Source organism: Lissotriton vulgaris, chromosome 8 (genome assembly GCF_964263255.1).
Source record: "Lissotriton vulgaris chromosome 8, aLisVul1.2, whole genome shotgun sequence".
Taxonomy (NCBI): domain Eukaryota; kingdom Metazoa; phylum Chordata; class Amphibia; order Caudata; family Salamandridae; genus Lissotriton; species Lissotriton vulgaris.
This window is the reverse complement of record NC_141696.1, coordinates 612771033-612798571: the sequence shown is the minus strand read 5'-3', so window position 1 is coordinate 612798571 and position 27539 is coordinate 612771033. Positions and strand designations below refer to the sequence as shown.

At 42.3% G+C, this 27539-nt stretch overlaps 1 protein-coding gene across 4 annotated transcripts in view; it reads right to left on the bottom strand.

Annotated features, from left to right (window-relative positions):
- SENP7 (SUMO specific peptidase 7) overlaps nucleotides 1-27539 on the bottom strand; it is a 1147554-nt gene that overhangs the window by 777845 nt on the left and 342170 nt on the right. For all 4 annotated transcript variants that reach the window (XM_086934477.1, XM_086934475.1, XM_086934476.1 and 1 more), the window contains one exon: nucleotides 15282-15451. In XM_086934477.1, the coding sequence (XP_086790603.1) occupies nucleotides 15282-15451 (170 nt within the window). The remainder of the gene's footprint in view (nucleotides 1-15281; nucleotides 15452-27539) is intronic.

Below are 27539 nucleotides of genomic sequence, written 5' to 3'. Positions count from 1 at the left end.
CATGCATCTTTGGTCATCTCCAGGGGAGAGCGTGGAAGGCGACCATACAGGAGTTCGAAGGGGGACATTCCCATACTGCTATGTTTCTGACCCCTTATAGTATACAATACTAGGGGCAGCATTTGGTCCCAGTCGGACCCGCTGACTTCCATCATCTTCCTGAGGGTCGACTTCAGAGTGCGATTATAACGCTCCACTAGACCGTCCGTCTGAGGGTGGTATACAGAGGTACAAATCTGGTGGATATTCAGGTTGTGGCAAATTTCTTTCATCAATTTCGACACAAATGGCGTGCCCTGATCCGTTAGGATCTCCTTGGGAAACCCCACTCGACTGATTAACTCAATCATTTTCTCACCAACTTGTTTAGACGTAGTAGTAGTTAAAGGAAAAGCCTCGGGAAACCGTGTGGCATAATCGACTATCACGAGTATGTGTTGGAAACCTTTTCTGGTCTTGGGCAAGGGTCCAATAAGGTCCATTCCGACTCTCTCGAATGGTTTACCAATGATAGGCAATGGCTGCAACGGGACCGATGGTGGTTTGGGCATGTTTTTCTTCTGACATATCCCGCATTCCTTGCAGAATATAGAGGTGTCCTTATATATTCCCGGCCCAAAAAAATTATTTAGGATATTTTGTGTAGTTTTCTCAGTACCCGTATGCCCGGCTATCAAATGACTGTGTCCGAAAAATAGTACTTGGTCCCGAAAAGGTACGGAGTTGTAGAGGATCGTCTGGTTTTCCTTGTCTATACAGTAGATCGTTTTGTATCACAAATTTGGGATATACATTGATATCTTTATCCTGATTTTCATGAGCCTGTTCCCAGGCATTGTAGAGGGTAGGATCGTTGATTTGTGCAAAACGAAAACTTTTGTTTAAGACCCATGGATCTAGGGAGAGTAATGCTGGAAATGTACCATGTTTGTCTGTGGATCCAAAACCTCCTGAACCCCGTTCAGTGTCATCCAGAACGTTTAGTTCCTCCAAGGAATGATATGCGCTCACAAATCAGTTGTGCTACTCGATCACCTTTTTTTACTTGAAACTCTTTTTTTCCAAAGTTAAAAAGTATGATTCCCTCTTTTCCTCTGTAGTCTTCATCAATAACTCCAGCACCTACATCAATGAAATGTTTCGCCGCCAGTCCAGACCGTGGGTCGAGTCTTCCGTAGCAGCCTGTGGGAACAGCAATTTGAATGTCGGTTTTTATCAGTGCTTTTTCTTGTGGAGGAATTATACAATCATATGCACTGTATAAATCATAACCGGCTGCTTTACTGGAGCCTCTGGTAGGAGTAGTGGCATTTTAAGACAATTTTACGACGCGTAAGACAGCATTTGTTTCTTTGTAGTTGATTCCTTTTGAGTCCAGTTTTTTCCGAAAAGCGTCTTGGTGTTGAACGTATGAATCCTGTTCCAAAGTTTTTAAAAACATTTGTAAAAACCTTGGGTTATCTGTCCTAATAATCAAATCTTCAGGGAGAGTCGCTAGGACTCCTACCCTAATAGTATGAGGTTTTCCCAGGGTGGGTTGGATTGGTACGTCGGCCAAAGGGTAAGGTTTAATATCCCCGTTTACACACTTGATATTTACTTTCTCTTGGGGAATATACTGATCAAGGGGTACGTGTTGGGATTGGATAACTGATTGCCGACAGCCTGAATCTAAGAGTGCTTGTACAGATGAACCATTCACTTTAACACTTACTCTGTATGAAGCTCCCATCTCTGCAGAATATAGTACAGCTCGGGGTAGATAGCCCACCTCCATCGGTTCTTCTGAATTTCTTCTTTTTGGGCATAACCGGGCGATATGACCCCAGTTACCGCAGTCAAAACATTGTGGTTCTGATGGTCCTGTATGTTCTGTTCTGCAAGTGCGAGATCGCGGAGGTTCCACTGGCCGCGTTAATCGTTTTTCAGTTTTTGGATTTGGCTTGTAAGATTTTTCACAATCCCAACTGGTTTTTGTATTTGGCTTATAAGATTTTTCATAATCCCAACTGGGATTCTTAGGTTGAGCTCGGGAAATGTGGAAGCCATCTCAACGGCTTGGTTGGTTGTCAGGTTATGGTGTTGTCTAAGCCATTTCTGAGTGGCATATGGGAGAGCATCTAGGAACTGTTCAAGGTAGATACGATCTAGTATTTCTTCCTTACAACTGGTTCCTGGAGTGAGCCACTTATCAGCTGCCATTTTTAGTCTAACAAAAAGAGTTTTGGGATTTTCTCCAGGGTTCCCTCTGTCTTTTCGGAACCGCAGTCGATAGGCTTCTGCGTCGAGACCTAGGAGGTCTAATATTATTTTCTTTATGTCATTATAAGGAGTATCTCCGGTGGGGTTCGCTACCTGATATGCGGCCTGTGCTTCACCTCCCAGTAAGGGTGCTAGGAAGAAGGGCCACTTACTGATGGGCCACCCACATGCTCTAGCGGCTCTTTCAAAGTTCAATAAGAACGAATCGGGTCTTCTCCAGGTTGATATTTTTGGAGGGAAACTGCTGGTGCTCCATGTGTGACGGGTCTTTCTACATTCCCCGTTCGCTGTACTGGGTCAGTCCATGGGGGAAGAACTTCGGTTCGTGCTTCAAATGCTTTCTTCCAGATCTCTCGGTCAGCTTGTGCAGATGATAGTTGTTCTACTACCCACTCAAGTCTCTCTTGACCCTTCACTAGTTGCTGAACGACCGTTTCCATCTTTTCTACACAGATGGTGTCGATGCCCGCATTCTCCACCGCTGTGACGGGGTCAAGAGAAATCGGCAATCGGCAATAGGCGGGTTTTAGTTTTAACAGGTTTTATTGCGTTGTACAAGTGGTCAGTACACTTTTTCCTTAAAGAGGTATTCCGTTGTGGAGATCTGCCCGCATTCTCCACCGCTGTGACGGGGTCAAGAGGAATCGGCAATAGGCGGGTCTTAGTTTTAACAGGTTTTATTGTGTTGTACAAGTGGTCAGTACACTTTTTCCTTAAAGAGGTATTCCGTCGTGGAGATCTACCTCTACTGGGCCGCCTGTGATGACGTTCAGATGGATCGAGTCGGTGAAACACCTCCGGACTCCGTCGGGGCTTTACGTCTGGGTCCGTTTTCACTCTCAGATTAAACAGACAGAAATAGTCTTTCGTGAGATGGGTGCTTTACATATATACACGTGATGGGGAAAGGGAGTGAGGACACAATAACCTGTGTAACACTCTTTTCGACGGACTACTGAAAGTGCAGAGTAGTGCTCGGGGAAATGTACACCGGGTCAAGGAGGGATCAGAGTTGATTAGGTGAACCGCCCTTACGTTCCACCCAGTTCCGGATAGTTTTGCGTACCTGAGTTAGCCACACACCTCCCCTGGGTGTGTGGCGAGGCGACTCGTAAAGTCGTTGGCCTCCTGGCTTCTCGTCCGTTCTTGAGGCCACAGCTCCGTCTCACTCCGGTTCTTCCTTCCTTTCTGCCTCCACGTCCGTATTCCTCCGCTCCTCGTCAGCTTCTCTCCGCACGTCTTCTTCTCTCCGGGTGAACAAGCACACCTGGTGCTGGCGTTACTCCGTATAAGACGTCTCCGCCTCATCATACAGCCCCGCCCATTCCTCTACTGTCTCCTCGTTAAAGGGCCAGTGTCTCTCCTCGTACTCCTGCGTGCTGTCTTTGGTCTCGACGTTCTGTGAAGGGTAGAAGAGGGGTGTTGAAGGTGGAACAATGTCCTGCAATGTCTCTTTAATGTATACGGGATCATCCTGTACTGCCACTCTGTTACAGTACGTCTACTCTATACCTAGCTCTGGACCAGCATTAGGAGGCACCAGAAAGGGATGCCCCTATCTCCTTTACTATTTGCCCTTATCATAAAGTTTCTGCTGTATAGCTCAGAAGAGATGCCCTGTTACAGGAATTGGAGTTGGAGAGCGGTATGAAAAACCACATTTTGTTATACACAGATGATTTGCTGTTGTATATTAAATATCCACGGTGGTGTATTGCTAGAGGCACTCTTGTGGTTTGACACCCAGTGATGACCATTATTTTAACTGATTTTAGTGTGTTATTTCATCCTAGCCTGGAAGTACAACGGTCATGCATTTGCCTTGCTTCTCTTTCTTGTAATCTTGCGGTCTTTCAGTAGGAGCGGTCACGGAATAGACAGCCTTGCGAAGAAAAGAACATGTGGGTTGTGTATTTGAAAGCGCGAAAGGGAGAGAGAATTGTGGAAAGTACTTTTTGGTATCGAAGTGCAGTGTTGTGGGCAGTGATGGACACATGTGCTCAGTGTTGTACATTGTGAGATGAAGTGTGTGAATCTACAACCAGTTGTGCATGCACAGTTGTGCATTGTGTTGTACATTGATGAGAATTATTAAGTTCTTACTTTTGGCTTTGGGAGGTGTTTGCTGAAGCGGGAGGTGTTCTCAGCGGACAGAGAACTGACCATTACCTTGTGCCTTGTGCTCCTGGGTCCGAGCGTTCCTCCAGCCCCGCCATTCCCGCCATTACCGCCGCTGCCAGGACATCGCAGCGCGGCCATTGGGAGAGGGAACTACATCCCCCAAGATCCCTAGCGGCTGGACGCCGCAAGCAGCCAATCAGCGTGCGCCCGGAGGCGCTGATAAGGAAGGACTGCCCTCACAGAGGCGGGAGGTGTTTGCTGAAGCGGGAGGTGTTCTCAGCGGACAGAGAACTGACCATTACCTTGTGCCTTGTGCTCCTGGGTCCGAGCGTTCCTCCAGCCCCGCCATTCCCGCCATTACCGCCGCTGCCAGGACATCGCAGCGCGGCCATCGGGAGAGGGAACTACATCCCCCAAGATCCCTAGCGGCTGGACGCCGCAAGCAGCCAATCAGTGTGCGCCCGGAGGCGCTGATAAGGAAGGACTGCCCTCACAGAGGCGGGAGGTGTTTGCTGAAGCGGGAGGTGTTCTCAGCGGACAGAGAACTGACCATTACCTTGTGCCTTGTGCTCCTGGGTCCGAGCGTTCCTCCAGCCCCGCCATTCCCGCCATTACCGCCGCTGCCAGGACATCGCAGCGCGGCCATCGGGAGAGGGAACTACATCCCCCAAGATCCCTAGCGGCTGGACGCCGCAAGCAGCCAATCAGTGTGCGCCCGGAGGCGCTGATAAGGAAGGACTGCCCTCACAGAGGCGGGAGGTGTTTGCTGAAGCGGGAGGTGTTCTCAGCGGACAGAGAACTGACCATTACCTTGTGCCTTGTGCTCCTGGGTCCGAGCGTTCCTCCAGCCCCGCCATTCCCGCCATTACCGCCGCTGCCAGGACATCGCAGCGCGGCCATCGGGAGGGGGAACTACATCCCCCAAGATCCCTAGCGGCTGGACGCCGCAAGCAGCCAATCAGTGTGCGCCCGGAGGCGCTGATAAGGAAGGACTGCCCTCACAGAGGCGGGAGGTGTTTGCTGAAGCGGGAGGTGTTCTCAGCGGACAGAGAACTGACCATTACCTTGTGCCTTGTGCTCCTGGGTCCGAGCGTTCCTCCAGCCCCGCCATTCCCGCCATTACCGCCGCTGCCAGGACAACGCAGCGCGGCCATCGGGAGAGGGAACTACATCCCCCAAGATCCCTAGCGGCTGGACGCCGCAAGCAGCCAATCAGTGTGCGCCCGGAGGCGCTGATAAGGAAGGACTGCCCTCACAGAGGCGGGAGGTGTTTGCTGAAGCGGGAGGTGTTCTCAGCGGACAGAGAACTGACCATTACCTTGTGCCTTGTGCTCCTGGGTCCGAGCGTTCCTCCAGCCCCGCCATTCCCGCCATTACCGCCGCTGCCAGGACATCGCAGCGCGGCCATCGGGAGAGGGAACTACATCCCCCAAGATCCCTAGCGGCTGGACGCCGCAAGCAGCCAATCAGTGTGCGCCCGGAGGCGCTGATAAGGAAGGACTGCCCTCACAGAGGCGGGAGGTGTTTGCTGAAGCGGGAGGTGTTCTCAGCGGACAGAGAACTGACCATTACCTTGTGCCTTGTGCTCCTGGGTCCGAGCGTTCCTCCAGCCCCGCCATTCCCGCCATTACCGCCGCTGCCAGGACATCGCAGCGCGGCCATCGGGAGAGGGAACTACATCCCCCAAGATCCCTAGCGGCTGGACGCCGCAAGCAGCCAATCAGTGTGCGCCCGGAGGCGCTGATAAGGAAGGACTGCCCTCACAGAGGCGGGAGGTGTTTGCTGAAGCGGGAGGTGTTCTCAGCGGACAGAGAACTGACCATTACCTTGTGCCTTGTGCTCCTGGGTCCGAGCGTTCCTCCAGCCCCGCCATTCCCGCCATTACCGCCGCTGCCAGGACATCGCAGCGCGGCCATCGGGAGAGGGAACTACATCCCCCAAGATCCCTAGCGGCTGGACGCCGCAAGCAGCCAATCAGTGTGCGCCCGGAGGCGCTGATAAGGAAGGACTGCCCCCCGCTACGCGGGAGCGTGCGGGCAGCGCCGGGCTAAGCCCGGGCAAAGGGCGGGCCCTCTGTGGCCCTCAGAGGCCAGAGGAGGCCGGGACGGGCTATCCCACTTGGACATCCAAGAAGAGGTAACGCCATTTATTGCCATCTTCACTGACTATCACTTTGGATTGTGACTGTTTCCCTTCCTACAAGGGTGCGGTTACTCAAAGTACTCCCCTAGCCACAGCTGTTTGTCTTGTTTTCTTACACTATAATCACACCGAGCATGGATCCTCCATCGAAAACGCCCAGTACAGCATCTATTCCCCCATGGCTAGATGATTTAAATAGTTTGTGTAACAACAAGTACTCCCTTGTTACATCGCCCTACCTGGTTTCTAATGCCAGTCCGCTAGTTCTTGACGATAGTACACAGGGGCCTCAACCCACTTTCGCTAACAAAACAACTCCCCGTAACGCCATATCTGGTCAAAGGAAACATGATGGGGTTGGAGAAAGTGGGTCCCAATCCAATTCATCAATACTGCAGCATGTGTCAACAGAATCAAACCCGCCTGCTAACATGGCTCTGCTAATCAAGGAGATGGGCAAAAAAATAGATGACCCAGTATCCTCTCCCCAATTGGTCTTACTGACCATGATGGAACAGTTGATTAAAACAATCATTCATCCCCTGATCGATAAAATTAACAGCTTGGGGGAAAGACTAACGGGGATAGAGGAAACTGTCATACACATTCAGCCATACACAGCAACATCTAAGTGTTTACCCCAGGCCGGTCAACCTAATCTGCCTAAACAAACTGTGCAAAACACAGTTTCTACAACACAAGTATCAGTCTCCACCACTGTGTGCCCACCGGTCCCTAAATCACTACCCATACCTACCTCAGAACGCATTATTGAGCCTAAATCGAAAAGTATTAAGACCCCTCATATCAATCTTCCCCCAGAGGCCGCTCCATTCGTGTCCATCCTGTCGGGGGCTCTCCCTCTGAAACATGGTAAAATCGAGAGAACCAGTGACCTGGTAAATAAAGTTAAGTTCTGGTTATCGAAAAACAGACCCCTACCCCATAACCTCGATGGCAGAATAGTCAGCGTGAGGAGAGTGGGTTGGTTGGGTCCCCATCGGAAAGATATCTGTGGGGATCTGATTCTAATCAGATTTAGGAGCAGATATGTTGTCCCCTATCTACAGTCGTGGCTGCCCCAAGAAAGTGATGGCCCTATAACAACTTGGGACCTACATGACTTTTATCCAAGTGAATCATACAACTCCTATCGGGATCAGTCTGCCAATCACAACCCAAAGCTGGCCCACAGATCCTGGCCACCACACGAGTACTGTTTCCCCTCTTTTAACCTTTTTCCTCATAGACTATTTAAGTCTAGCAACCTACCTCAATCTAACTTTTTCACCCCATATAACAAGTGTCAATATTAGGCGGTGGCATAAAATGTAAATTCTTTGATATTAATGCTAACTGGATCAGTTAATTTTATTTACTTAATCCAATGAGATCTTTGTTGACCCTTTTTAAATGTATGTTGTTTAAATGTATGTTGCTTGTGATTATATGACTGTATATTTTTTACATTGTATGCTTTTATGGTTGAAACCAAACCGAATAAAGCTTAAATGATGATGATGACTTTTGGCTTTGACATGGCCTCATGTCATCCTTTTTTCCTGGCTTTGCCTTGCTTCAGCTTTTGTGCATGCACAGCAAGTTGCTTGGGGTATTCACGTTCAAGGACTTTTTGTTTTTGTGAGGGATTGTTTATGTACTCGGAAAGGCTTTGTGAGCTTTGTCAAGATAGAGGCTGGAACATGCGAGATTTGGAGAAGGGGACGTGCAAACTCCTTCCTGCCATGGGAATGCTTGCTTGGAACCTGGCCAGTTCTGGTAAGATTCCTCTGGCCCGGGGGGGAAGTTTTTCTCAAACTTTCTAATGAGTTTAAAGCGGAAGGTTGCTGACTCAGAAACCGGGATTTTGGAATCCGAACGAGGACAGACGCATCTATATCAGGACAACCTGGTTGCTGAGCTCTGAACCCCAGGTGTGAATCCCGCGTTGAGAAGTGGCCCCCAGTCAAAAGTGGGTTAAGATACAGTGTTTGCACCAGGTGATGTATTGAGTTTTGGTTATTGTCATTGTGATGTGAGCCAGTGGCTGTTATCATTTGATGTGCTGTCTTTGTGATGTGTGAGTGAGTATGCTTTCTTTGTGATGTGTGAGTGAGTCAAGGTGCACCTCTAAAGTCCTCATTTGATCTATTCAGTGTATATATCTGTCTGATCTTTTGCAGGACATCCAGTATATTTGCTTGAGTATTATCTCATATTATTTGCAGCTTGTTTATTCATCAGTATTATTCATGCATTATATTTATCAAGAGTGTGATTATTGCTTGCATATAAACATATATATCTCTTTGTGTGTTTGAATCTTGTGCATTTAACATCTGGGAAGGCCTTTCTGTTAGAGAGCATTGTGTAAAATAAAATCCCAAGCCTTATTCTAAAGAGAGAGAGTCATTGCATTTTGTAAAATAAAACCCTTTACTAAAAATGTTGTTTATTTTGTGTTAAAGTCTTTGTGGCAACAACAACCAAGAAACTTTCCGAAAAAGAAAGTGAGGTTTTTTGATTCATCCTATACTAGTTCTGATTCAGAATGTGATTTACAGAATGAAACTAGGAATAATAAGGAAAGAGATACATTGGCTGGTCCCAATAGAGACAGTCTGTCTTTTTTGGAACAGCGCCACCAAAACTTCGGCCAACCGAGGGGGAGAGGAAGAGGGAAAGGCAATTACAACTCCCAGCCGCAATTCCTTCAACGTCCACGGAGTCAAAAGAATTGGGACAATAAACAAAACACCCATAATCAACCTCTCTAAACGAGAGTTGTCCCACACGGAGATAAAACTATTGGAAAAGGTTTAGGTTTTGCATTTTGTTCCCCTATAGATAGGTACTCATTAGAAAGGGATTTACAATTTTTTTCCCGTAAAATATGGCTTAATGCCTTTTTTGAATGTAAGGTTAAGCAACCTAGTCTAAATAGGTCGGGTCTTAAGCTCAAATCATCGTGGACACCACAGATAAACATGGTTAAGAAAGACATTGATGCCTTCGAAAGAATTGTAGATAGAAGCATTGATGATCTTCTCAAACAAAAGAGCTGGACTAATAACAACTTAAATAGAGATTTAGCATTAGCTCTGAGAAATTTGGAAAACTGTGAGGAACTAACAATAAAACCTGCCAATAAAGGCGGAAGTATAGTCCTAATGGACACCGAAGACTATAACAAAAATATGAATTCCCTGTTAGAAAATAAAGAACACTACCAACACTCCAGTAGAAATTAATGGACTTCACTTATGGAGAACATTAAAAGACTATTACATCAAGCCAAAGATGATGAAATCATCTGTGAGGAAGAATTTGCCTTTTTATATAACACCAATCCTACTATTCCAGCACTGTATGGTCTTCCAAAAATACACAAGAATACTAACAATCCTCCCATGAGACCGATTGTGTCAAGTATAGGATCACTGACCGAACCACTACGTAAATATGCAGGTGTTTATCTGCAAACATTGGTCACTGAACAAAAAGCGTATATTAAAGATACCACAGCTAGTATTCATAAAGTAGAAGGCCTCAATTTTAACCCTGATACACAATACCTGGCGAGTCTAGACATAGAGGCTCTCTATACTAATATCCCCCAAGATATGACAATTGAAATGATAGAATCTCTCTTTAGCCCGGAAGAAACTGATCTAAGCTCTCAGCATACTTTTATTGTTGATTGCGTGACCTTGGTGCTTAAAAATAATTTCTTTCTTTTTGACAAGTTTTATAAACAGGTGAAGGGGACCAGCATGGGGGCAACCTGTGCTCCTAGTCTGGCTTGCCTATATGTAGCCCAATTTGAAGAGAAACATATATTTAACACCATGGCACCTTTTTATGAGAACATCTCTGAGTGGTCAAGGTACATTGACGACGTTTTCTTCATCTGGACAGGAACATCTGAGACCCTCAAAGAGTTTATAGATTGGTTGAATCTGGGAGATACCAACCTAAAGTTCACCTCCCATAGAGATACCGAAAGATGTGAATTTTTAGACATAGTTATTAAACATACAGATGGCACCCTTAGCGTTGAACTATACACCAAACCAACGGACAGGAACACAATGCTGCATTTCAAAAGCAATCACCCGCCTTGCCAGAAGGACAATATTCCCTTCGGGCAATATTTAAGACTAAAAAGAAACTGCACAACTTTAAAAGATTGTGATAAACATGTGGATGTCCTTAGACATAAATTACTAGAGAGAGGCTACCCAAAACTCCTGGTTCATTATGCACACAAACATGCTAGGTACTTTAATAGAGACAACCTGTTTTTAAATAAAAAGAAGGAGAATGACAAATTAGAACTTCAACCTTTGATTTTTGTCACTAACTATAGCACCATTACCAATAAAATGAAGAACATAATAAACAGGAATTGGCATTTAATTACTAACAAAACAAGAAAAATTACCAAAACCAATGTTTTCCTACAGAAGAAACCGTACCATACGAAACAGTTTGGTACACTCATATAAAGATGTCAGGAGAAACAAACAGCTGAGTATAAACAGTGCACCATTACCAACAGGAACATTCCCTTGCCAAGGATGCGTCAATTGTGATACTATCATTAGAGGAAACTGTATTTCTTATAATAATATAACCATAAAAATAAAAAGTTTCATAAACTGTAGGACGAAAAATCTTATCTACCTAATAAAATGCCCTTGCAATCTTACATATGTAGGAGAGACATGCAGAGAAACACGTAGTAGAATGAACGAGCATAGGTCTGAGATTAGAACCCACAAACAGGGTGCCCCTCTAACCGAACATTGGAGGGAGGCTGGACACACCATTGATGACTTCAAATGGTGTGGCTTGGAAGTGGTAGAAATGAACATGAGAGGCGGTGACATCAATAGCAAAAGAAAGAAACGCGAACAATATTATATGTCACGCCTCGATAGCGTTAGATCAGGTATGAAAAGTAAGGAGGACTGGGAACGTATAGTATAGCTCCCATTCTCCTAGACATTGCAGGCTTTATAATTTAGGGATGTCCACTAATCGCACTTTATCGCTGGGCATACAGTTCTGTCCAGTGCAAGTGGGTCTCCCACTGCTTTGATAACACTGGTGTCACCCACTTAGAACATCAGCTCAGGTAGATGAGTAAGCTTTGTCAACAATGATTACTACTGTCCCTTAATGATATCAAGGGTGAACAAACATGACTATATATTGTCATTTACATATTTGTTCTGATGTGAGCCTATTAGAAAAACAGTGACTAGGGGATAATATTCACCCTTCTTTTTAGCGTGATTTGTGACTCTACCACGTCTAAAAAACCTAAAGGTGGTTTAATGTCGATCAAGCGCCCGTGATTTTGAGCCAATAAAGTTATACTCATAAAGAAAAAAATTAAAGTCACACATTCTTATGAATTCTCTAGCTATACCTGGAATACCAGCGACCCATTCTTCTATGCACTATGGAATTTCTTGGCAACATAGTATCTATCCATTGGACAATAGTGAAACTAGCACAAACATGACCATCTTGACTTATTGTACTTCTTTGTGACCAAATGCGGGTGAAACTGGTGGTGTATGTGGTCAATGAGAAGATGATATGCTGGGACCAAGCTTATGTTTTCAAACAATTACTATCTGTCATTTCAGTGCAAAAATTGTATTTTCATGTAAATGGTAAGCTTTTGTTTGTGCAAACTGAGCTTGTTTTCCTACAACGACAATTTGTATTTCACACTAAAATGCCTAGATTTTGAGAACATGGCATGATGATGCTTAAGGTAGACTGCATGCATACAATAAATCCAATTACATCTGATAGTATCTGAAGGATAGTTCATACGGTTTTTAGTTACTTGGTACCCAAAGAGCACTTTCTAATATGGCTGCCATTTCATGACTTGTGGGAGGAATATCATCTGCACTGATAATTCATTCTATGATATCACTACAACTGCCAGAAGCCTGAACAGCCAAGATTAGTGTAACCTGTTTAATGCTGTATGTTCTATGTAAGTGAGCAATTGTACAGGCCTATGGGTTAGTAATGCTCTGCTGTCAACTATATGTAATTGGGAGATGTGTATCACCTTTGATTTTTCAGCCTTTCCCTTCCAAGTAGATTTCAAGAAATGAGTTGTGACTAAGGATCTATGTGGAAGTGACAGGATAGAATAATTAATTAAAGGAAGATGTTAATAACATTTGAAAATGATAGGCCATGTGATATGCAAAGACAGAATGTATTATTACATGTAATACATACAATCCTAAAGTTGATGTTTTGGGAAGCTGTGCAAAAAATCAAATGCTTTGCTACTATTTTCTATGTTTTCTTGGGCTAGGTTAACCCTCCAACAAATAAGGAGAGGTTAAGGAAAATTGCATGACTACCCCTTTGGAATATCAGGATGCTTTGCCAATTTTTATGGTAACTTTAAACTACACAATTTGGCATTTTATTTTGCCCACATTTTCTAGCACAGCTAGTGTCAATCCCACGTCTCCCTAAAACAAGTCAGGCATCTAATAATGTCCCACTATTTTCAATGTTTACCAGCTGCTACTGCAGATTGATTCTTTGGAGGAGATAGAAATGTTCTTGAAAATAAACCAGAAGAAGCTAGCTTAAATGGGGAAACCTAATGCAACTTCTTGATAGCATTGGTTATTATATGTGTAATTGCCTGGTTGTACGCAGCTTATTGTCATGCAAGGCCATATACATTTCTGCTGTTTAGAGGAGAAGGACTAATTAGTTCCTCTTCCCATTGAGGATTTTCTAAGCGTGGATAAGGCAGTGGTGTGTTTGAAACAGTTTCAACCAAAATGCTAAATCATACAGAAATTGGACTGACGCCTATAATGCATTACTACCTCATTTATGTTTCAGGCCAATATTTCAATAAAAGTGGCTCATTTGCTAACACCCTACCAAGTATGAGGTTTCAGAGTAGAAAAGTTATGTACTCTTAATTCTAGCTCTTTAGCATGAATATTTTCTTACAATCGATTAAAAAGATCTCCGCCTATTGTGGCATCCAAGAAAATATTTAAAATTAATATTTTTACATTTCTGAGAACATATCAGTAAAGGTATCTTTTTCAGTTTGTAGCAATTTGTAACTTTCAGATCAGCACTAATAGTTACATTTGGTAGAGACAAAAACATATACACACACCCATTTAACAAAAAACAACTGGTAACTTAGTCATTGTTTTGCATGTAAAAAGATGATCTGACCCGGCTGCATCAAGGTTTTATGAACCATGAACTTTGTGATTCCAGAATGCCCTGCAGCTTCAGGTATCTAATGTTAGAGGACTACAAATTGCTCTTTATCAGTCTAAATGCATCTACTCTGTTGGCTTCCTCGGGGGAGGTTAAGTGGGTTATGATTTAAAAAAAAATACCCCATATCTTGAACTAGATTTAAACTTTCGCAGCTCTAAAATTTGATTTGATGTAAATAAACTTGGTAAGGAGGCTTGTCCTATCATGGTATCTTCCCTGTGATCCAAGCCAATCTAGAAGTGGCTGTCAAAGAGAACAGCTCTTTAAGTTGCCTTCTAAGGTAATGTAGGGACAGAAACATTTGCTAGAAACAAATGTGGTTGATTTTCCCCTAGAGCATTTGAACCTGGGTTTGCCCAGCAAGTGGCTTGTAGCTTTTTGTTAAACTGCAATTAAGTAGCAGACTATTTATCGAGCAACGGACTGCCTAGATAATGAATAGCCAGATCTCACACACCCATAATTCTAATGCGGTTTTGATTTTGAAACGTTTTGTCCCATCTAGGTGATCTCAGTCCTCTCTTTATACCTCCAGGGTGAAGCAAAAGCCTTTGGTGAGAAAGAACTAAGGCAAAAAGAATGCCTGATTTATATGAAAATATGAAATAATATTAGCTAAAATCGAGATACAAAACCTCAAAGATACATTATTAATGTGAAATACTGTGTAGGTCGCCTTGGTATGAAGAACCTGAATGTCACTCATCCTACCAGCAGATGTAATTGTCACTAGCGACCCTACTTTCCATCAAATGTGCTATAAGTTTGCTTTAGTCATGGTCCCCAAAGACAGTTCAGACAGATATGTCAAACTATGTTCAGTTCAGAAAGAGGTACAGGCTATTCAAAAATAGAGACGCCCAGAAATTCCCAGGCTATTGACCTTCTAGTTAACAGTGACACGAGATGGCACTTCTGTATCTTTAGGCGAATCAGGCATGAACAACAAAATAACTCATGAGATGTTGTTTCCACAGGCATAAATCCAAAGCCTTGTGAGGGTAAGTCCCTGAGAAGTACTTGATATATTCAACTTACTGCTACTGAAAACAGCATGTGCGCAGAAAAAAGAAAAAATATCATATGAAAATAAAAAATACAATTAAAAAACACTCCCTTTTTAAAACAGTGAAAAAATGGCACCGCCTAAAAATGGAAAGAGCTAGAGAAGCCAAACCTTGTATCCTGTCAGATTGTTGGATAAAAATAACTGGGTGTGGCTCTTGCTGATGCATATATAAAGTGAAGAAAAGCACACCTGTTTGATGCTGGATATGAAGAGCTTCACATTAATTTAAGGTGAAAATGTGCTTTTAAAGAAGCTTTTCCGAGTCCTGCATGGTGCTTAAGCAGTTCCCAACAACTGAGAAGGAATGAGAACAGAACATCAAAATAGAAAAATACTTACAAAGATCACTTAAATATTTCAAAATGACAGTAAAACTACTTACAGACAGCTGTGTTGTCGTCTCAATACAAAGAGGTTTATGTTTTTCAGCAGGAGGACTGCTACATTTTCTCCGTCGGTTCACAAAATCTAGATCTTTGCCATCTTCCAAACCAACGGATGAGCGGTCAATGTTCTTTTCATTTTTCTTTGAATTATCAGTTTTCAGGTTTCCTGTTTAAAAAAATAATTAAATATGAACTTTTCATGCATTCTCACATATAGAAAGGATAACTGGAATTGTGCAGTTATGTAGCTGTGGCATATTCCACATAATTAGGGATTTGTTGCATGCCACATAGTTCACCATCTGCTGCATCATTTTCAGATTTTGACAAAAATAATTCTTTACAGCTCAGAAGGATCAAAAGCTACTAAAACATGGCGGCACATGTTGCTGCAAAATGGAAGGCCCTTCACAAAGACTGACTGGTCACTTTTCTGTCTCTTAGTACTGTATTTGGTTGTTAAACTAGCACCAATGAAGAGAAATCCTAGGCCACACAATGTTAAAACGTGTAAAATTGATACAATAATGAAGTAAAATGATCACACAAAGTGCCGCTTGATTAGCCTTTTTTTGACTGGTTATTTAGTCAAACTTGCTGTATAATTTGGTCCACCCGCTGCATAATTGCAGTGGCTCTGAATATATATTTAAATATGCATCCTGTAAAGTTACTTTTATGAAATAGTAGGTATGCACAGTGGATATTAATTTTAATTCTTAAAACTATTGGAATAATCGTAAGTTGGTTAACAATCAGAAGGATCCCACAAATAAACTTAAGGAGAAATGGAAGGCGGAGGTGGGAGAGATGGACGAACAGGACTGGCAGGAGGCGCTGGCATCCCCACGGGAGGTGGCGACTCCCTCCAGAATAAAGCTTGTGCGACTTAAAATACCGCACAGAACATACTACACGCGAACTACATTACATAAAATAGGAAGGGCGAATACACCACTTTGCCTGAGGGGTTGTGGTCTCCAGGGTACTTTCTACCACACAATATGGGACTGTCACATCACTCAATATTGGAGGGCAGTTCTGGCCACGATCACCCAGGTATGTGGATTCGAGGTCCCACCCGAACTACGGAGATGCCTGCTTAATGTGTGCGAGCCTACATATCTCACCCACGCAGAACATAATTGGGCAACACTAGGTATCACACTTGCAAAGAGGAATATTGCACAACACTGGGGAGCACCAACGATCCCCTCCCACTAGCAGTGGTGTTGTGACCTAGACAGTGCCATGGTTGCGGAAAGGGCGGTCTGTATTAATAGGGGATGCTCCAGAAAATGGTTACGAGTATGGGGGAAGTGGAATACATTTCGGGGAAACATATGTGCCCCACCACCCAAGGACTCAGATCCGGACTTGAGTGACTGAAAAGCTGGTAGTATGCACACCATGGGAAGTTCTCCATGAAAGGCAGGGGAGTTTTCAAGATTGTACAACGGTGGGATGGGGTAAATGTACTACTATTTATATTTGTTGTGTATAGTGGTTTTTGCTTGATATGTCATGTCAATGACAACTGTAATAGTCAATGATGATGACCATTTCTACTCGATGTGTATAACTTCAATACAAATATTTTCTTTAAAACAAACTATTAGAATAATGGTTGCAGTTGGAGGGGATCAAAGCATTAAAAATTACTTTACTAGCTATCTTTTTAAGGCTATTCAGTTCTGCTGAATTAAATGAAGATATGCATCACCTTGTGCACCTAAGTTATTTCTTCAAATGAAATTTTCAAGGGAACCTGTAGGTGATTAGTATTTGTTGTAAAGGCCCTTGGCATTATGTCTGTGTGAAAACCAAATCCTTATTTTACAATGCTAGCAATTATGGTATGTTGTCTTATGCAACAGGCTTCTGTCCTAAGTTCCCTGACATGTGCTTTATGAGATGATAGCATGTTGGTTACAAAAGAGTGATAGACTCTCCTGGGAGGTTGGGATACCCCAAAGTGGTACTCCTTTTAACATGGTCCCCATGAGTGAACATTACCTTACTAACAGCCTTTTTACCTGAATCCCAGCGAGAAGACCTCCTACTGGCTCTTCTTGGTAATCCTTGATGTATAGTATGTTAAGCTCAATCAACCCCATTCTCTTCGATTGTATTTCAAGCATGCACGAGAGTGACTGGGTACATGTGAGTTGAGCTATCCATCTTGGGGTACCCTTCTGTGTGTACATATCTACTGATGACGTAGGGTCTTCATAAAGCAGTAATCTGAGTTAGCCGTTTCCCATTTTCCTGCATCTTACGCTGAGCTACTCCTCAGACGCTCACACCCACTACTGTGAAGTCAAATGCACATCCTAACTGGGTTCATGGTAAGTGAGGATGGACCGTTTTTTTGCAGGGAGGAAGATGGCGGCCGGCTGAGACGCTCGGTCGTGAGCTCCGATATGATCCAGAAAAGCACTTAGCTGAAAGCGCTTCCCGAGACAGAATGCGATAACTTCAACGACACAAGATGATGCGATAAAGAAAGGCTAATCTCAGAACCCCCAAAAAAGACCCGAAATCTTACTTAGAAAGCTTATCCAGGCAGCCGGAGGATCGCTTACCTTTGCAAGGAGATCAGTGGTGGCGGCGGCGGTGGCGGCCCGCACTGCATTTTTCTGGATTGCCCTCCTTTCGTTCTCTAGCCTCAGCCGCGGCCGACCAGCCGATAAGCTGGCTCCAAGGTCATTTTCAGGACATAGTGCATTAAGGCTGGGACTTGCATGACGGAGTGGAGCGGAGACGTGGTGCGGCAGAGCTTTGGGTCCGTGATCCATCCCACGCTTGACAACGGGCTATGGGCGAGAGCGCGAGACGCTGCTCGGAGTTGCAGGAAGACGCTCAGCGGGATTACCTTCCTCTTCCGGGGTAAGAGCGGCAGAGCCAGCGGTGCCATTGAGTGTGCTTGTGCTGCGAGTGCATGCGCTGCAAGTGCTGTGAGCTGGAAGCTCCGACAATGCAGTAACGAGATCTTCGAACCGGGTTCTGCGAAAGCGGGGGTGAGCTCCAATTCTCATGAAAGTCGAGTGAGCCCTCAAGACGAGATAAATTACAAGGAACAATACATTACATTACAAAACTTGACAGATCCATCCTGGATGAGTGAAAAGGGCCGTAAAACTCCTGATTCAGTGGGAGCACCGGGAGAAGGGGAGCTGTCACATAATAAACAATATCACGGAACAGAAGTGGAGGAAAACGAAATAAAGAATCAAAATAATCAAAATAATAAAGATTCTTTAACACAGACTTTGGAGGAAACAGGTAACAACTACAACTACAACTACACAGCCCTACCTCTGAATAAGGGCACAAAGAAAAACCTAAAACACCCTCCACGTTTAGAGGAATTCACGGAAAATATAAAAAGCAGATGTTCTAAGGCGAAAACTAAAGGTCAAAAAATTAAGATTACACCATCTTTGAGGTCATACTTTAAGGTGCAACAAGTGGTGCAAGTAAGAGGGGGTGGTCAACTTTTAGTGGCTAATACGGCAAATACAGCAGACACGGCAGACACGGTATCCTCACCAGTGCTGGATCCTGATAGGCAGTATCTTAGTCCTACTTCCGAAGAAGAAGTAGAGGAAATTGCAAGTGAGGAGGCAGTAGAGAGAGTAAATATGCAGTCGACTCTGACCCAGTTTCTGACACAATCAATACAGCCAACACAGACAATCCAGTCACTACAACCAATACAACCATTACAAACAGATAAGAGTACCCCGAGCACCTTGAGTACCATGAGTACCCCGCTAACGCAGCAAGCTGAAACAGAGATTGATCAAGAAATTGACCAAGAGACACAAGAGTATATATCAGGGCGGCATAATATGGACCAGTTGGATGAAAATAAGACAGGAAGAATGTTGGAGATGTATATGGACACAATGATGGACAAAATATTAGGGGAAATGAGAGAAAAATTCTCAATATCAGAAGGAAATCAGAACAAAATCCAAGAAGTCGTTGAAAACCTAGATCAAAAATTAAATGATTTAGGGGTAAGAGTTACAGCTGTCGAAAATGAACTTGGTTCCCTAAGTAAAAAGATAGACATAAACCATAGAGAAATAAGACATTTAAAAGACAGCGAGAAAGTCATCAAAGAGAAACTAGAATCTTTGGAAAACCAAGGAAGAAGAAATAATCTTAGAGTGTTGAATGTTCCTGAAAACTCAGAGGGATCTGATATTAAAGCTTATGTTGTATCTCTCCTAGAAGAGTTTCTTCCTTGGACAAAAGATTGCGATTTGGCTGCAGACATTCAACGAGTCCATAGAGACCCATTCAGAAAAAGCAAGGAGAGAAAAGCTCTGAGGAAAATTTTAGTAAATTTCAGAACCTACTCTCTGAAAGAAAAAATTTTGAGTGAGGGCTTGAAAAGTGGGACTTTCCACAAAGATAATTGGTCCTTTCGTGTACGATCAGACATTTGTAAAGCCACACAAGACAGGCAATGGGAGCTGGGGCAATTTATGCAGGAGCTAAAAGCTTTGGGAGCGAACGTGCAATTGAAATTCCCAGCTGCCTTGAGAATAATGTGGCAAAATAAAATGCACAACAAAAGGGAGCCAAAAGAGGTAGAAAACCTCATTCAACAAATAAAAGACCACATCGAAATTGAAAAACTAAATAAGGAGTAATGCAGTAAACGCAGGAACGAACTTTAATACAAACTTCATAAAACATATAAGAAGAACCTAGAAAACCGGAAAAAAAGGAAAATATATATATAAAATATATATATTTATATGTATATATATATAAAAATGGAGAAACAGCTGTAGCTGGGAACTTAACATAACCCCAAAAATATATATATATATATATATATATATATTATATTGGGAAGCACCTACGTAATAAAGAATAAAAAATAAAACATCTGGTGAAACGGAGCACGAAAACGGGTGTAATAACACCTGAAAGAAGAAAAAGGGAGGCTTCCTCAGGTGGGAACTTCAAATCACACTGTACTACAAAGATGCAAAACTTAATTGCACACGGTGGGGAGCAAAATAGGGAAAAAAAAATATCCTCAAAATTGGAATATAAAAGGAATAGTACGGGAGTCAAATGGCTGTCTCAATCTCAATCCTATAGTAAGAAATAATAACATAAGATGGCAAAAGAAAAAATTATAAAAATTCTAACATGGAATGTTAATGGGCTTAGAACTCCTAAAAGAAGAAGAATTGTGGAATACTTAAAAGAGATAGAAAGCTAAATCATTATCCTCCAAGAAACACATCTCATAATGTCAGAATGGACTCAATTGGTAAAAAATCTCCATTGGATCGGCTCAAGCATACGCACCTCACAAGAATGCAACATAAAAGGGGTGGCAATCATTATAAAAAAATCCTTGAACGCTAAAGTAGAATTCAAAGTAGTTGATAGCAAAGGAAGATGGGCGGTGGCAAAAATTAGGATTGAGGACTGTATACTTACGATTGCGGGATATTACGGTCCGAATATGGACGACCCAGCGCCTCTTCAAAAACTATATTCTGAACTTCTAACATTTTCAGCTCCGATTATTATAGGAGGAGATTTTAATATTATAGAGGACCCTAAAATAGATAGAATGCCCCCAACAAAACAAAGGAATTTACCAAAAATGAGGGAATGGCTAGGGATCTATAAAAGAGATCTAAACCTGGAAGACATGTGGAAATTAAAAAGAGAAAAAAACTACCCGTACACCTTTCACAATAAGAAATTAGGCCATAAATCTAGAATAGATTTCTTCTTACTGAATAATTCACTTCGAGTCAATGTAAAAAGTATCGAACACCTACCTGCACACTTATCAGATCACTCGGCAGTACAGTTAACTTTATTACTTCCACAATCCCTTTTGCCTCCCAGATAGACTGTTGATCGATCGATTCTTAGAGAGGAACAAAGTGTGGACCAGCTTAAAACAACCTCTTTCCACTACTTTGCAGATAATGCTGCTGGAACACCCAAAAGAATAACGTGGGATGCCTACAAAGCGGTAATAAGAGGCAATTTGCTTAGCTTGGGAGCATACAAGAATAAAATAAAAAAATTGGATATTAAAAAGATGGAAATAGAGATCAAAGAAGTTGAAGTACAACTAGAGTGTGGCATAACTCAAGAATTTAGAGAAAAATTAGAAGAGAAGAGTCGCAATTTAAAGGAGAATTTGGTGGACTACTTGGAGAATATAGTTAAAGATAAATGGGAGAACAGCAAACTAGCAACGCTGTGGAAAAATGCTAGCCTGGAAAATGAAAACGGATCAGTCTAGAAATAATATATTAAGTTTCTACACCTAAGACCAATTAGCAACCTGTTCAGATGATGTTTCAATAAGGCAAGAATTCTTAAATTTCTTTACCACAATATTTAGAGAAGATACAAACCCATCGGATGAGGACATCAGGAATTACCTTGAGAGCGTTTACCCTTCCAAGCTTGACGGAAGAAGAAGTGGATTCTCTGAACGCTGAAATTACACCAGAAGAAGTAAGAGCTGCTATAAGTAATCTAAAGAGAGGAAAAGCCGCGGGGCCTGATGCGCTTCCTAATGAATTCTACATAGCACTAAAAGAAACACTAATTGAACATCTAACAGAAGTAATGAATAAGGCTTACTTGGATCACGATAAGATACCTGATTCATGGAATGACGCAACGATTAGTATTATATTAAAACCAGGAAAAAACCCAAAGAAATGCGAATCTTATAGGCCGATATCACTACTCAATTGTGATTACAAGCTGTTTATGAATGTGATAGCTAAAAGACTATCAAAAGTAATGGCTAAACTGATTAACTTGGATCAGAAGGGTTTCATAAAGGGCAGACAAATTCAGGAAATTACACATGAATTAGTGGCAGCAATTGATGTTGCTGTCTGCGAAAAATTACCCCTAACGATCATTACATACGATGCAGCCAAAGCTTTTGATCGCGTCAATTGGGCCTTTCTTAATAACATCATAGGAAAAAACAATCTAGGGAGAAATTTTGGCCATATGGTGAAGGAAATTTATACGAATCAAAGAGCGGAAATAGCAGTAAACGGGAATCTCACCGGTAACATCGAGATTCAGAGGGGCACTAGGCAAGGCTGCCCCTTGTCTCCGCTACTTTTTAATCTGTATATTGAACCCCTGGCCTGCTCTATCAGAAACCACCCACTTATAACACCCTATAAATATCAAAATTGGACAAAGAAAGTTGCACTTTATGCAGATGACCTGATGGTGTTTACTGATAACTACAACCTCTCAAAATCAGCGATTGAGGATGCAATGAATAACTTTGGCAAGGTTTCAGGATATCTGATTAACAACGATAAAACAGAGGCAATGAGCTGGAACACAAACCCAAATTCACCTTTCTTAAGGGACAAAATAAAATATCTAGGCATCACTATAACAAAAGAGCTGGAAAAAATACAACAACTAAACCTAAATATAGTGGTTAAAGAAATGAGAAGACTCCTCAAAATCTGGTCAGGTCTACCGCTAAGTTTTCTAGGCAAATCCAATGCAATAAAAATGTCAATCATTCCCAAATTTACTTATCTTTTCAATAACATTCCGTTAGAGTTTAAAAAAGAAGCCCTAAAAAAAATACAAGGAGAAATATCCAGTTTTATCTGGTCAGCAAAAAGTACAAGAATTTCATGGAACAAACTTAGGAGAAGAAAGGAACAAGGTGGAATAGCAAGCCCTGATATATATGAATATTACAGATCTTTTCAATGTAAACATTTTAGAGCCATGCTAAAGGAACATTATGCTTACCCAAATTTTTTACAACATCTAACGAAAGGAGAAGATCATTTCCTCTTCAAATTTGGTCACCCAAAATTATTCAAAAAAGTAAAACTGAAGATTTTAAACAACGCTGTTAAACCCTGGAGCCAGATAAGAAATGCAGTAAAGATACCTTACTACAGCAATATGGCCCCAATATGGAACTCCCCTGGCACGCCAGAATGTTTAAAAGATTCACTATCCAGCCCACTTAGACAATTTGGAATTGAAAAATGGGGACAACTTCTGGTTGAAAATGTCTTAATATCTTGGGAACATTTACAAACAATAACAGAAGGAAAAGTTTCAAAGTTTAAATATTACCAATTGAGTAGTTGCGCCAATACTATCCCAAAAGGAGCAAAAGATACGAGCAACTTAGAAGGAGAAATGACAAAAGAAACTGCAATAAAAAAGGAAGTCTCAAAATGGTACTGGGCTCTAATTGAATCTGGCGAAGAAGATTTAACAATACCGGAAAAAATATGGAGAAAAGACCTACCAAACGAAGTCATGGATCTAAATTTAATTTGGAAAAAATCAGTAGAAAAATGCTGGTTATGTGTAAAGCCGGCAGCTTTAAAAAGAAATCATCTTTTTTCTATACATAGAGCATACTGGACACCCAAAAGACTATCAAAATTTAAAGGCACGTCAGTAAAATCATGTCGCAAGTGCGGAGAAGAAAAGGTGGATGATATTCACATGCTCTGTTGCTGTACAGCACTCACGCATTACTGGCAAGAGATTGGTAAGACACTAACTGCGGTAATGGCAACGCCTATAACTGTAAGTACGCTTTTAATTATTTTTGGGATCCACTTTACCACTCAACCAGGCTTGATAAAGCTAAGTAAACATCAAGAAAGTTTATTATTTGTTCTGATCTTGTTAGCACGAAGAGAAATCTGTAATAATTGGCTAAAAACGGCACCACCAGTCCATGAAAACTGGCTAAATTCTGTAATAAAAACCAGCAGATTAGACAGAAGAGGGAAACAATCTAAAAGATTGCTATACTGGGAGACTTGGGAAAATTATATCACCTCTAGATGATAACCTAGAACTCCTCCTTTTCCATTTTTCTTTTCTTTTCTTTTTTCTTGTTTGTTTCCAATGATTAAAGCGGAACAATAATTCCAGGCAAGATTTGAAATCTGCCAAGCAGCCTACGGGCTAGATATTCTCAGAAACAGAGGAATTATTGTGCAAGATAAGGGTGTGCAGGAGAAAACTGACTGGTCAAAATCAAGATAGCGGGAAACTCCCCTTGTATCATCGATGGACAATTTGGGGCAGTGATGGTACAACGCTCGCAAAAGACCGTCAAACTCCCAAACACCTTCCTATCTGCAAAATCGCAATACGAGGATAAAAAAAAGTGAGGATGGACCATTTGTTGTTCTGGGTGGAATCCATACCACTTCCAGCACGTCATAGTAGGATACGGCCACAGCAATTACTGATCAATGGCTGCAACCAGGAAATAAGGTCATGGTGCACAACTCCTACAGTAAGTATAAGCTGCCAATCCATTCCCCTCTCGGTGCTTCCCCTTCATGCATATTCTCCGCATCTTGGGCTTTGTAACCTGAGGGTAGCAAATACACATGGAAATATGTATCATGTAGATGTAGCCAAAAGAAAAAATAAATCAATATGCAATAATTTCAAATCAGACAAGACATTTGGTTGAGCCGACTGTGGCAAGGACTGAATCGACTCTGACCTCTCTAACATTTCCAATGTTCAGCTTTCCACTTGGAAGAAGCTCTACTCACCCATTTAGTGAAAGTGAAAGCTTGGGTGTCTTCCATTTAAGATAGAGGGACTATATGTCTAGGACTGAAGAGCGGCATACAGCCTTGAAAGCTTGAAGTCTACCTTGCACTGCGGGAACCCAAGACTCTGTGAGTCTGCAATGCTGTAAGGGACTTATCCCTGCCTAGTTGCACCAATACTGATGGCAATGTTTACTGCCCAGCTCGACATAAGTATTTATTTATTTGGAATTTTGTATAGCGCGTAGTTACCCTCGGGCATCCCAGCGCTGATAAACTCCAGTAGTGAGCTTGAAGAGCCAGCCTTGCTGATGTGAGGAAGACAAGGTAGTGTGATATAGCGCAGCAAGTGACACAGCACTGTTGTAAGCCCCCGATCCAACGACTCTGTGTGAGGTCAACATGTGACTGCAACCTGGCACCATAGGAGGTGGCCCATTATCGTGAACCTCAGTACTCCGAGAGTGGACACGCCCCTCCCCACTTTCTGTAGGCAGAAGTTAGGTGTGAATGAACCTCTGACTCCCCGGGTGGTGGCCCTTCATTACTGTGAGCAAAAGGAACCTCATCAAGAGCCACTGATCAAGAGCTGGAAGCCCACCTGACTACTTTGAGTTGGTTAAAAAAGGAGTCTTTCCGACATCTCCGTGATCACTTAAGAAATCTGCGACTTCCATGATACACTCATCTGCAACCATAAACCAACAGTGTCCATCCTCCAAATACTGCAAAGGAGCTAGCACCATCAGAAAGGTGCCCAAAATTAATAATACTTCAGATGCAATGCTATCGGACTGCATTATGGTGACTGTGGTGCCCTACCTATACGAGCACAAGCAGTACCATTGTAGATACCCTGTACACTAGCAAGATACTGCAACTATATTAAGCCATACACACAGACATACGTCCCTTGAGCAGACACTCTGCTTCGCTAGTCTTGGATTGAATAAGAGTGTATCAGTAATTCTAATTTCTCTGTGTACACCATCCCACTGCTGTTGTGGGGCATAGCAGGGTTGTAGTATACAGTGACTCTGATTTTGCAAAATATCTAAAAGTCTCAGAGCTACTTAAAGTATGAAATATTTCCATAAAAGAATAGTACTCCTTGGCCATAAATATTTTTGTAAATGATACATGCTGCCTTAACTAGATGTTTATTCCTGCACCACCACCAGCTTGACTCTTTGCCCTAACTACGTTCAGAGAGCCAAAGCCCAGCACTTAGCAATTCAGTGGACTTGTAGTAGTACATGGTTCCTGTGTTTATAAAAGACATCTGTACTATTTATTATGGGCATTGCCTAAATGCCCTTGATCCTTGATTCACAAAGAACCCAGGGAACTCCATTTTTACCAATTCATAAAGCTTTATTCGATTTTTACATCATAAAAGCATACATCATCAGAAATGCAAAACAGTCATACATTAAAAAAATAATATACAAAAATTCATTATAATCCCAGAAATGGAATTTAGAGTTTTAAAACCATAAAACACCTTGGGTTAAAAGAATAAAAGATGGTCATGTACATACAGCAAAGACATCATTAACAGTTATTAAGCTTAATCAGGCACAATGTTTAATTTTCCGTGCTCTCAGAGTCCATGCCTACTCTAAAAATTTTGCCACAGCAAACACGATGGGCAGTGAGGTATCTGTGCGCAAAATACGATCAGCCTCCGCCACTACCCTAGTACCAAGCAGCTTGCAAATTGGTAAATGCCAAACTCGCCTTGGGGCAGCATAGATACCACAAACCCAAAGAATATGTGCCGTAGTCTCAGTGTTGACGGATTATGTGAAAGTTAACCAACTTCCACTAACTGTGCGCTGGAGTTTAACTTGAAACTTTGAATGTTTCTTCTCCTGTTTTAACAATTTATTGAAAAAAGTTTATGACTCCATTTTTTCATTCAATTTTGGTTTTTATTGATTGTATAGATTTTAATTCATTGTAGAACGTTTATCATTCAATATCTTTGAGTAATCAATATGTATCCTTTATACCTCTGCCCAATGCATTTCGGGTCAGATCAAGTGACCCTTCGTCAGGGGCCTGTGGAAAGACGAATACAGGACCTTAGCCATCATCATAATATAAAATCAAATAAAAAATAAAAAGATTCATGCATGTATACACAAACATATTAACAATGCTAAATCTACAACATTAAATGCGTTTTCTAGTGGCATTCCTAAAGTTTATACGGGTAAAGCTGTGAGCGGTAACATGACGGAAATAGGAGTGATTAAAAAATGCGTTAAGTGCAGGGCTAAAGATTACGGGAGAGGGCTCGCAAAGTGCCGAAAATGCAACATGAGGTCGAAGAACACTTACGAGAGTAAGGAAAACACGGTGATCACGCTCATACCAGGCGGGTAACCAAGATAGGTCTCGTCAATACCGGACAGGTAAAAGGAAGTTACGCGCGGTTGTGTTTAAGAGAGCAGACCAAGTTCCGATCACGTGATCATGTTGGCAACGGAAGTCGAAAAAAGACTTCTCGAAGGGGTTACGTGCTCAGGGTCACACAAGATGTAAATAATCCCAATAAAAAGATAGCGGTACAGGAATAAACAGTGGTGATTTGATTTCAAAATATGAGACGTATAATGTATAATCGGCCCTACGCGGGGGTACCGG